General features: G+C 33.8%; 1 protein-coding gene across 2 annotated transcripts in view; it reads left to right on the top strand.

Annotated features, from left to right (window-relative positions):
* Positions 1-11,982, top strand: part of gpd2 (glycerol-3-phosphate dehydrogenase 2 (mitochondrial)) — a 76,323-nt gene extending 64,341 nt beyond the window's left edge. For both annotated transcript variants that reach the window (XM_056459631.1, XM_056459630.1), the window contains 4 exons: positions 719-831; positions 913-991; positions 3,656-3,754; positions 7,135-11,982. In XM_056459631.1, coding sequence (XP_056315606.1) covers positions 719-831; positions 913-991; positions 3,656-3,754; positions 7,135-7,260 — 417 coding nt within the window. In that variant the 3' untranslated portion in view covers positions 7,261-11,982. The remainder of the gene's footprint in view (positions 1-718; positions 832-912; positions 992-3,655; positions 3,755-7,134) is intronic.
* The last annotated feature ends 396 nt before the right edge of the window (positions 11,983-12,378 follow it).

The raw sequence follows: 12,378 nt of genomic DNA, 5'->3' as shown, positions 1-12,378 counted from the left end.
AAAAACGGGGAAAACATGCAAACTCAGAATTGCCAAGTGACCCAGCTGAGGCTCGAACCAGCGATCCTCTTGCTGTGAGGTGACAGTGCTACCCACTGCGCCACCATGCACTATTAATATTGATAATAAAAAAAAGAATAATGATAATATTTTGCAATATTAATTTACACTATTTACAGTTTTTCGAATAAATTCAGTCTTGGCAAGCACAAACTTACAATACAAACATAAATATTTTCATATTTTTATGTTTTTTGAAATACGATTTTGAAATGAGCATTTTTGAAAGCTGTTTAGTAAAACATAGAAAACACAATTTGTAAAAAAACAAATGAGTAAACATTAGTAAAAATTTTAATAAAATAGTTCAATTTTCAATTTATAATAATAATAAAACAGTCATTTATTTATTCCACTCTCTTTTCTGGCCCTTTAATAAATATTTATCCCTTTGCAATTACATTTATTCATTTAGCACTAGCAGATGGTTTTATAAGTAATTATTTATGTATTTAGTGCCTTGAAGACTTCTATGCAAATGTCTTTTTCAGACTCTAGATGAGACATGCATTTTTACTTCCCCATGCCAAAGTAAAAGTCTTTTTTAACAGCTTGTATTACACCATATTTAATAAAATTATCCTCTTGTTTATCCCCCTGATGTTAGCATCTTTTGTAAAGTTAAGCATGATGCGTTTTTCTTTTTGTGTGTCTACAGGAAGAGCTGGGAGCAGCGAAGAACTTCCTGTACCTGGAGATGGGTTATAAAGCTCGCTCTGAACAGCTCAGCAAGACCACCGAGATCTCACTCACTCCTCAAGAGGTGGCCAGGTAAAGATACAAGTGACTTTAACTCAATAAAAGAGTCTAAATGACACACTCTCCTAATACTCTCATTATTGTGACTGACAGGTATAAGAAACGCTTTTACAAATTTGACAAGGAGAGCAAAGGCTTTATCACAACAGTGGATGTCCAGCAAGTGCTAGAGGTGAGTTATACAGTTTCGTTCAGTTACAGTATCATAAAAATCCATCCTATGTCGTTCAGAGTGCAACAATCTTTTACTATTCTTTAATATGCCTATTAAATTATCTTGATTCTAATATGGCTTTATATATAAAAGGTGTAATCTTTTATATATAAAGTCATATTAGAATAATATATATATATACATATATATATATATATATATATATATATATATATATATAGCAGAGTTGGGTGAAGCGCATTACTGTAATCTAATTACATTTTTGAGGATTGCAGTAATGTAACTAATCACATTTTACATTTTGTAATTTGATTACAGTTACTAAAGTCAATGTAATTGCGTTACTTATGTTACAAATATAATATTTAGAAGAAAAAAATGTTTCTTTTAAATCACGTTTTCTGCTGCAACGTCAGTTAATAAGCATGCGCTTTTAAATTGCTGGAGAACGGTAGCTGAAATAGCTGCTGTCAAGAGCGGCTGCTTCTTCTATTCGAAATACAGACATTACTTTGATTTCATTGAGTGTAAAAACTAAAATATTGCTGTGAAATGCTGTTTATGTCCAGTCACTAAAGAACTTTCAACAGCTTTTAACTCAACCAGCAACTTGTTCAAGCATTTGAACAGAAACCCTTCTAAGACAATTCCCGTCCCCAAGCTGGACACCGGCGCCCAAAAACACGAAAAAAATAGATAAAAAAAAAAGCACGAGTGGTCTTTGATGAACCCGAAAGAGCACATGTCACTCCGCTACCCACCCGTTTGCACTGGCTGCCAGTTGCTGCTCGCATCAAATTTAAAGCTCTGATGTTTGCTTACAAAGCGACCTCTTGCTTTGCTCCTTCTTATCTGCTCTCACTTCTGCAGATTTATGTGCTCTCCAGAAACTTGCGTTCTGTGAATGAACGTTGCCTCGTGGTTCCATCCCTAAGAGGGAAGAAATCACTTTCCTGAACTCTCGCATTCATTCTGCACAGTTGGTGGAATGAACTCCCTAACTGCATCAGAACAGCAGAGTCACTTGCTGTCTTCAAGAAACGACTAAAAACTCAACTATTTAGTATCCACTTTCCTTCCTAATCTGTAACTGCCTCTCTGGCTATACCACTAACTGTACTCTCTCTCTTAAAAAAAAATTAAAAAATAATAATTTTCTAATGCTTAGCTTCTTAGACTTTACACACCTGAAACTTGTCTATAGCACTTGTTCACTGTTGCTCTTATAGTTGTGTAAATTGCTTCCTTGTCCTCATTTGTAAGTCGCTTTGGATAAAAGCGTCTGCTAAATGACTTAATGTAAATGTAAAAACATAGCGGACCAACTTAGTTAATTGGATAAATTGGATTTTGTGCAGGATCAGGGGTGAAGGTATCTTCTGAATGTGAAGAGAAGCATCGCTGCTTATGGGGCCGTTCACATATTGCGTCTTTTATCGCATTTCCCAGGCGCACCAGTTGAAAATCGTGTGTCACGTGACAAGGACTGACCAATCTTTATATGGAATATACATATTTTGGTAGACTAATTACCTCAGACAAACACAGGACACCCAAACACTGCAGTGCTTTTTCATACTATAGATGTCAATGGTTACTGGCATCCAGTTTTCTTCATTTCCATCTTTTGTGTTCAAAAAAACAAATATATATATATATATATATATATATATATATATATATATATATATATATATATATATATATATATATAGATATATGTGTGTGTGTGTGTGTGTGTGTGTGTGTGTGTGTGTGTATGTGTGTATGTATGTATGTATGTATGTATGTATGTATGTGTAAATATAGATATAGTACAGGTAGGATTTAGGTCAGTGGTTTATAAGTTGTTCTGTATGACAATTCCCGCCTTCTTGTGAACCTGAAATGTACAACGAAACATACCCTAAATCAGTGGTCCACAACCTTTATAAGTAACGCATTTCAAATTCATTAAATTGTAGACAGAGCCCTCTAGTGGATTTGTCATCTGAAACGTGCAATGTAACATACTCTGAGAAATGTATTTTAGGTTTCGTAAAAATGAAGGTTGAGCCACATATTTCCGATGAGCCTCTAAAATGTAATGTTAATTCATTTTCATTGCTGATACTGTATAGATTACCTCTACTTGCTATATACGTACTAAGTTTCATTTTTAATTGTACTGTCTTTTTATGAAAAAAAGCATTTTTCAGTTTTCTCAATTCAGTTTGACTGTATTCCCGAGAGAGAGAAATGAAGCAAATGTCTGTATTCATCACCAAATGAGGCAATTTTAAAGAATTTCCATTATGCTTATTAGCCGTCATTGCCTCAGATCTCATTGTCTCTGGATTTCATGCAGTCTTTAAAGGGGAAGTTTGCCCAAAACTAGAAATTCTGTCATCATTTATTCATTCTTTGCTTTTGCCAAACATTTTTGAGCTTTTTTCATCTGTCGAACACAAAGGAAGATATACCGAAGAACATTGGAAAAAACAGCTATTGGCTTCCATAGTACATTCTGTTCCTACTATTAATGTAAATGGCTGCTTTTTTGTTTTGTGTTCAGTAGATGTTCAGTAGAAGTTTTTTTATTTTTGGGTGAACTATCCCGTTAACATTTTTTTTCTGCTGCCTCTCAGATTCTAATTGTATCACCGATTTGTGCGTTTTCAGAGACTCAGCATTCAGATTGACGAAAATGCTCTCCACGAGATCCTCAATGAAGTGGACCTCAACAAAAACGGACAAGTGGAACTGGATGAGTTCCTGCAGGTACGAACCCTCATACTCAGCTATTTATAGACTACAGTCTTGTCTTGGTGTGGCTCTAGTTTTCAGGCAGGATTCATAGCTATAGGTGTGAAAAAGCCTCAAAATTAAAAGTGCTTGTTATCTTCATGTCAGTACATCCATGTTTTGTCATAAGTCCGCTGCTACACGGCGATTAGTAGCTCTGAAATGTCACACTCGCGTCAGAACAACTCTGAAGTTGATCTGCTGTCTCTGGAGTTTCAGTTAATTAATAATTACTAGCACCATTCTGTACTTTTTACCGTAATGAAGCATGAACTAGATTAACAGATGTGGGTCGGGAGAGAGGTGTTAAAAGTAATAATCACCCTTTCTGGGGTTTGAACCGGTAACCTTTAAATAACTAGCCTAGGCTTTAAGCAAAGTCCATTTAAAGACCCCTGTGGTGGAAATCAGGCTTTTAATGTTGTTTAGATGTTGTTTTTAATATGCTTAAAGGCAAACCACTTGAGAAATACTTCAGTCAACACTAATGCTGAGCATTTTATCATTAAAGTCTGCATGAAATTTAAATCTTCAATATTTATTTTTCTAGTGCACAATGTTAGTCTGAAGTGAAAAATAAATCTGTGCAAGTTAATGCACAAAATACCTGTATGAATAAAGACAGTTGAAGTCAGAATTCTTTATATATTTCCCAAATGATGCTTAACAGAGCAAGGAATTTTTCACAGTTTTTCCTATAATATTTTTTCTTCTAGAGAAAGTCTTATTTGTTTTATTTTGGTTTAAAAAAAAATTTAAAAGCATTTTAAGGTCAATATTTTTTTATAGTCTACAGAACAAACCATCATTATACATTGACCTGCCTAATTACCCTAACCTGAATAATTAACCTAATTAAGCCTCTAAATTGCACTTTAAGCTGAATACTAGTATCTTGAAAAGTATCTAGCAAAATATTATGTACTGTCATCTAGGGATGCAACGCTTAATCGATTTCACTATTAACTGTGCTTTAATTAACACGGTTAATTAATCGTAAAGGCTTCCCAACACAGAGTTTCTGTTGCATGGAACAAAACTGCTGCAATTAAACGAAGTTAAATGCGCTAGTTCAGAGTTTATTCACAATGGCTAATACGCATACACACTGGATTAACTGTGGCTGTGGCCGTTCACATATGCCTTTTTTTCTGCACGCAAGTTCATTATTTCCAGTGGAGGCGCACAGCTTGCGCGCGCATATAGGGAGTGACACGCAAGTGCCAGGTAAAAACATCTCACACTATAGTGCAGTGCTTGATTTGAGCCGTATCTTGCTGGATCCTGTTCCGGAAAATGTCAGATATTTGAGTTTTGCACTCCGGTATTTATTTTAATTGATCTGGCATTGTCTTGTGCGGGGGCAACACGGTGGCACAGTGGGTAGCACAATCGCCTCACTGCAAGAAGGTCACTGGTTCGAGCCCTGGCTGGATCAGTTGGCATTTCTGTATGGAGTTTGCATGTTCTCCCCGTGTTGGTGTGGGTTTCCCCCACAACTCAAAAAAACATGTGGTATAGATGAATTGGGTAAGCTAAATTGTCCGTAGTGTATGTGTGTGAATGAGTGTGTATGGATGTTTCCCAGTGGTGGGTTGCAGTTGGAAGGGCATCCGCTGCGTAAAACATATGCTGGATAAGTTGGCAGTTCATTCCGCTGTGGCGACCCCGGATTAAAAAAGGGACTAAGCCGAAAAAAAAATGAATGAATGAATTATCTTGTGTGTGGTGAATACATGCACGTGTGTGTATGTGTGTGACAGAGAGAGAGAGAGAATATGAATGAGTGCAAGGGAAGGCTGTGTGGATTGTGTGTCCGCACACACACGACAGTAATCACCATGAGCAAGTTAAAGCAAAAGTCACGCTTTACTATTGGCCTTCAACAATCACTTTCATTGGTTGGCGATTGTTTCGCGCGCTATGAGCGGCGAAAATAAATAAGGGCATAAAGTGGCCATTTTGTATTTTCAAAATGACAAAGAGACACGCATATTTTTATTTTTAAAACCACGAGTAAATCTGATAGCCTGATCAAAAGAGATCTTGAGAAGATGAAACTGCGCGAATGGATCAGGATAGCCGGAGACAGAAGCAAAGCCATCTCAAGTCAGCCAGAAAACATGACCGAAGAGGTAACCGTGGGCTCTTCTTGTCGATTAGACATAAGTGAGTCATTTAATTATTATTTTTTCACCTGCCACAAAATAGTGAAGTGAACTGAAAAGTGATTGTTTACACGATTTATCTTCGTAGCTAAATGTTTTTTTATTATTCATGACTAACCTGTTACGTTATATGGCACAAAATAATTAAAGATCATTCAGAAATGTGATGCTCTTTTTTTGCACTATCGCCGTTTAATGATGTCATGTTCCAGGAAAACTGAAATGTAAACAAATGTAGACAAAAGATGAATTATTATTATTATTATTATTATTATTATTATTATTATTATTATTATTATTATTATTATTATAAGACGAATTATTACAAATTATTAAAATGATTATGTATGTATGTATGAACACAGATGATAACAACAGTTCGTTTAAATACTAGCTAAATATATAGCTTAGATTTACATTGGACAAATAAAATTTTTTTAATTCTTGTTTTTATTTATTAATTTATTTATTTATTCATTGTTCTGTAATATATTTTCCGTGTAAAATTATTATTTATATTTAAACGTCGAAAACATTTTTCACTTATTTTTAAGTTCAAAGAGAGAAATTGACTATTGTTTGTTTTTATTAATATTTTGTGCTGCATTTGGTTACTGAGCAGCAATAAATACTTTAAAATATAAGGAGTTTTCATGTGATTTTCTAAGCTAGTAGTGTTTTGAAATGAATGAATGCATAATAATAGTTAAACCGTGATTATTCCTCAGACTGTAATCATACAACCAAAATCATCCCTACTGTCATCATGATAAAGATAAAATAAATCGCGTGTTAGAAGTTATTAGAAATGAGTTATTAAAACTATTATGTTTAGAAATTTGTTAAAAAAATCCTCTCTCCGTTAAACAGAAATTGGGGAAAAAATATAAAGGGGGGGGGGTGGCTAATAATTCATGAGGGCTAATAATTCTGACTTCAACTGTACATGGATACAGGATTGTGTTTTTATTTTTGTCTAAACTCTCCAGTAAAGCTAATAGACATACCTCAATTTTAAAACCAAAGCCTCTGTAATACAATAACATTAGCAGTAATATGATAATGCTTTTATAAATTGTGGCTATTAAGCTTAAATCATACTGTAGATATCTGGCTATAACCATTAAGCTGCCGAGCCTCGTTTCAGATAGTTTGATTACGGTGTGTTCTGCTCTCTGATTGGCCCAGCTCATGAGCGCGGTTCAGAGAGGTCAGATCTCCGACAGTCGTCTGGCCATCTTGATGAAGACGGCCGAGGAAGGCCTGGATCTGAGAGGTCCCGTCTCTGTCGACCGCAGCGGAGGAGGCGTCTGAATCCCGACGGCAAACCCAAACATCTACCAGACAGAGGCTCCTACCGCAAACTTGGATAAACACCAAAAAATGCTGACCACTGTGCCCACGCCGGTCAGATCACAAGCACATCCTCTTCAGTCATTAACCGACCGGCTGGCTGCCTTCGACTACAATCATTTTCTGAAAGAAAAGAATTTGTTTTAGCATGGTTATTAATGAAAAAGATATTATTAGCGCAGAATATATTTAAAAGAGTATATATTTTTTATTGAATGCATGCAGTGCCATGTTGTGTGATTTATTTGCTGAATAAAACCCCAATAGAAACCATCATAGAATATGCTATGATTTTATTAGGTATTATTTTGAATTGTAATAGCCTTTTGGGTCTCTACTGGTAATTTTTTGCTCCTTATTTATCTTTTTTGCTCTCTATTAATCTGTTTTGAGACATTATAAACGCATTAAAACACATTATAAGCACATTATAACACATTATAAACACATCAAAACACATTATAAACCATTAAAATGTAGTGTTTTTGATGGTTTATAGCAGTGTCTTAGTATTTGTACACTGTAAAGAAATGCTGGGTTCTCAATTCCTTTATGTTGTCCAAAATAAATCGATTAAGTTAACTTAATCGTTTTTACAAATTTAAGTGAGTTCAACATAAAACTATTAGGTTGTTCCAAAACAACTTAAGAAATGTGTTGTTTTAACTCAATTTGCAAAAAAGTCGTTTGAACGAGCAGCAAAAGTCATTTATTGGAAACAATTAGAACTTCTGTGATGGTTTCTGTTGTTTTGATTTTCAACTGGGCTGGTAAGCATGAATGGATTGTTTCTTTATCCACTGAGCTTTCTGTTGTGCCATTTTATTCACGCAAATGATTTGCTACTGAACACAGTGAGTTGAGGTTCAAGGGCTGCTGGTGTCTTCTAAGGTAAATAATGCACTATATGTGAATTTATTCGCAGTTTTATACTGTACACTGCTTATTCGTCACTGTGCTACAGTGATGATTTGTTTTACTTATTTCAAACCTTCCTCATGTTTATGTATTTATTCAAAATCTATCATTTCTATTATAATATATGTTTTCTTTAATTAATGAATGTTGATTATTTAAGGGATATTATACATCTAGGTGGTATATCAACTGTTAGATGTACATTATTCCACTTATTACACGGCTACTTGTCACAAAAGTAAATATTTACACTCAAAACATTGATCTGGGCTGTAATAGTTTACTAACTTTTTAATTAAATGTAATGGTTGCAGAAAGAAAAGTGGCTGAATACAGCCTACACTAACCTACGTGTAATTTAGTCACAAAATGGCACGAAAACAGTCAAGAACAGTGGCATGAAAAATAAGCATATAAATATGGATATGAAGATACTAACTAATGATCAGAATGATTGGTTGTACATGGATGAGCCCATATGAAAAATACTATAGTAAATACTATAACATTTTTAAACCAGACATTGGATTTGAAATGAAAATCGGCTTGATGTTAGAACCCAACATCAGGCCGACATCAAGGTTCAATGTCCAACATAAAATCAACCTAAAATCAACCAAATATCAACGTCTAATCATATCACACCTTGACGTTGTGTGGACGTTACCACTATGACATCTATAAAGACATTGGATTTTGGTCGCTTTCCAGCACAACCTTAAATCAACCAAATATCAACTTAATTTGACGTCATTATTGGACATAAAAAAAACATTGTCCTTAGCTAGACATTGAATTTTGGTCAGCAGACATCACGACCTAACTCTAACCTAATATTAACGTCTTATGATGCTGTGTGCCTGCTGGAATACTATAGTATTTAAAGTCCACGTGAAATCCGAATATACTATGTTTATTTTTATTTAAAGTTAATAATTAATCTGTGCAAGTTAATCCACTGGAAAAAAAAAAAGTTTATTTTGGTAATCTTCCATCAAATTCTGACCATCTGCTTGCGCGTTTGGAGTGGCAGTCCTTCTGTTGATGCCAACCTGAGGGCTTCTATAGGAACTGTATAACAATAAACTTTGCCACGCCCATCTTACCGTTACTTTGCTATGAGAGAATTATGCGCAAAAAGAAAGCCCCGCCCCCTAATCAATATTCTGTTTCGGTTGGAACCAAATCAACATACTGAAATAAAAGTCTCAGTAACTTCCATTTCACGCAGACTTTAAGTACTTAAATTATGCTGTTGTGATGATACTATAGTTGCTATGGCAACACAGAAAATATATAAAAATCAGAGCCATAGAGAGTTGAACAATGGAAGTCCAAAATTATCAATCATCATGTGACTCAGGTCGACTTGAAAGTGTTTCGGTTAGTTTAAATACTGTTACACTGTAAAAAATTCTTTCTGCCTTAAATTTTTAGTTGAATCAAATTAACTTTCCTCGTCATCTCAACTTAAATCAGTCAAACTGACTAAAAATGTTTTGTTAAACTTCGTATAGCCACAAAAAAATGTTGAAACCTGATAATTAAATTAAGTTCAAGTAACATAAAAAACATTTTGTTGTGACTTTTTGTCATTTAATTTTTTACAATGTAGATAACGTTAAAACATGCAAAATCTTATTTTTAAAAACTCCGTACTTTTCAAAAGTGCAAAACCAACCATCTTTAGCTGTAACTCGGCTGTAAGTGATAACTTCTGGGAACTTCCACTATTGCTGTTGGGGAAAAAACAAAAAAACGATCAATTGGAGTCAATGGAGTTGTCGAAACTTTCTCTCTATGGCTCTGAGTAATGTAAATAAACTACACAATACTAGTTTTGTACAACTATGCACTATAAAAAATGCTGGGTTCCACATAATTCCTTCATGTTGTCCCAACACAAATCAATTAAGTTTACTTATTTGTTTTTACAAATTTAAGTGGATTGAAGATAAAGCAATTAAGTTGTCCCAAAAAAAACTCAATTGTGGTGTTGAATCAGCTCATTTTTAAATAAGTAGTAGTTTAAATAAGCCAAATCTGAAGCTTATCTAACAAAATAATTTACGATAACGGTAAAACTAGTACACCTAAATTTATATGTTATAGAAAAATATTAAATACAAATTTTAAGAAGAGGAAAAATCAAGAGAAGCAAAAAAAAAAAAACAAATTTAATTTAGTTGAAATTTTGGCAATATTTTGCTTGACTTTAAATGTATAATCTTTCTGTTTTTAAATATGTTTGGTGACTAAAATATTATTTTAATAAGTATATCTGTTTAATAAATCTGTTTTGTTTAAATGCACCAAAATACATTGCCAATATTCACTGATCAATAGATAAAAATATTCATTTTCAAAATGGGATGTACTCAATTATGCTGAGCACTGTATATACAGTATAACACACTTAACTATAATTCCAAAACACAATAGTATTTACTACAGTATTTTTTATTAATCTGAGAGCTTGTCTTATTAGATTCAGCAGTTGTTATCTGGGAATAACTTACCCAGGAATGACGTGATTGGCCAATCAGAAACAGGTATTACAGAGAGCCGTGTAATAAACACATTTAATAATACCGGTTATTTATCGGCATTGAGGGGTTCAATAAGGAGCCATTACATCTTAAGAAACTTTCCATTCCACGAAAGGTTCTTTATAGTGGAATATTTTATGATTGTTTAAAGAAAAACTTAAGAATTGTGCACTGAAATATTCATTGGAGAACATACGTACATGTAGGCTCCATTTTGAAACCTTTACTTTTAAGAGTGTATGTAGTTGTATTTTGTCCAGATCAGTTATTTTATATTGTCTTAATCAGGTTGTGTCCAGTCTTTTCATTGGCTCTGATTCAACAGAAGTGTTTTTACAGTTATAATTAGATTTAAGAGCGTTTGTTATTTTTTTTCTTAATCCTTGCCTGGACAAGTAATCGGTTATCCATTAATCCTGAAATAATATGGAACATTATAAATGATGCAAATGATATAGAGGAGAACAGGGAATCTACTTACGTGCCTTACTTTTTAAAGGGATAACTATAGTTTACTCCAAATTTAGAGTCATTTTTTATCATGAGACTCTTTGATGTGAAAAAAAGAGAGAAGATATTCTGAGGAATGTTAGTGTGAAAATTGTATAGGATACCTATTGACTTCCATTGTGTTTTTTTCCTTAAAATAAAAGTAAATGAGAATTGATACCATTTGGTTTCCAACATTCTTCAAAATGTCTTCTTTTACTGTTGAAAGTAGTCAAATTTGGATGAACTGTGCCTTTAAAAAGTCACTTTTGCATGTCGAAACGCACAGTCCGATATACACTAATAACTCAGTCTTTAACTTTATTTTTTATTGATTTATTTCAGAAGACAGAACCGGCTTTTTAATGAGCTTGGATGCTTTAAGCTTGATGATATAAATGAATATTATTTTGTACATTAAGGCTGCTGTGATTTTATATTCCGTTTTGATTCATTAACATAATGTTTTTTAAAGCAAAAAGACCACAAAGATTGTCATGGATCTTCCAGGATCACTGTATTGTTTGTGAGTAAGAGAGGAACCGCTGACTTTTAACACATGAGAGCAGATGCAGTTTATCTAATTTATTGTTTGTCCCGACAGGATGTAATTTCAGCCTGATCCTGATTGAAAGAGATTCATATTTTGTGAAAACAGAATGTAGAGGAAATCAATCTGCAATGCCTGAGAAACACAATTCTGTAATTAAATGTATCTGGTTGCCTTTCTCCTTGTTCGGGTGTGCCTTTATTTTGTTCAGCAACTTCATATTTCTCACATAATGTTTGTTGTAGATGAAACATGTGTTGTCTCCTTCTCCCGTATGTTTCTCTCACATGAACAGAGCCTAAAATTGACACTTGACAAACACCAATTTGGCAAAAACAAATTGGTGTTGGTATCTGCACAGGAAAAAAGGCTTTTCTTAGAATTTTTTTGCCTTGTTTCAAGTCAAAATATCTAAAAATTCTTAAATTAAGAAACATTTTGTAGGCAAGCAATGCATATCGTCTAGTTTAAAAAAGTAATATCCCTATAATTAAGTACATTTTCCTGAAAACAAGCAAAATAATCTGATTATTTTGCTTGTTTTAAGGAAAAACTCACTTCATTTTGGCATAT

Source organism: Danio aesculapii, chromosome 6, assembly GCF_903798145.1.
Source record: "Danio aesculapii chromosome 6, fDanAes4.1, whole genome shotgun sequence".
NCBI classification, from domain to species: Eukaryota; Metazoa; Chordata; class Actinopteri; order Cypriniformes; family Danionidae; genus Danio; species Danio aesculapii.
This window is presented reverse-complemented; position numbering and strand designations above follow the sequence as displayed.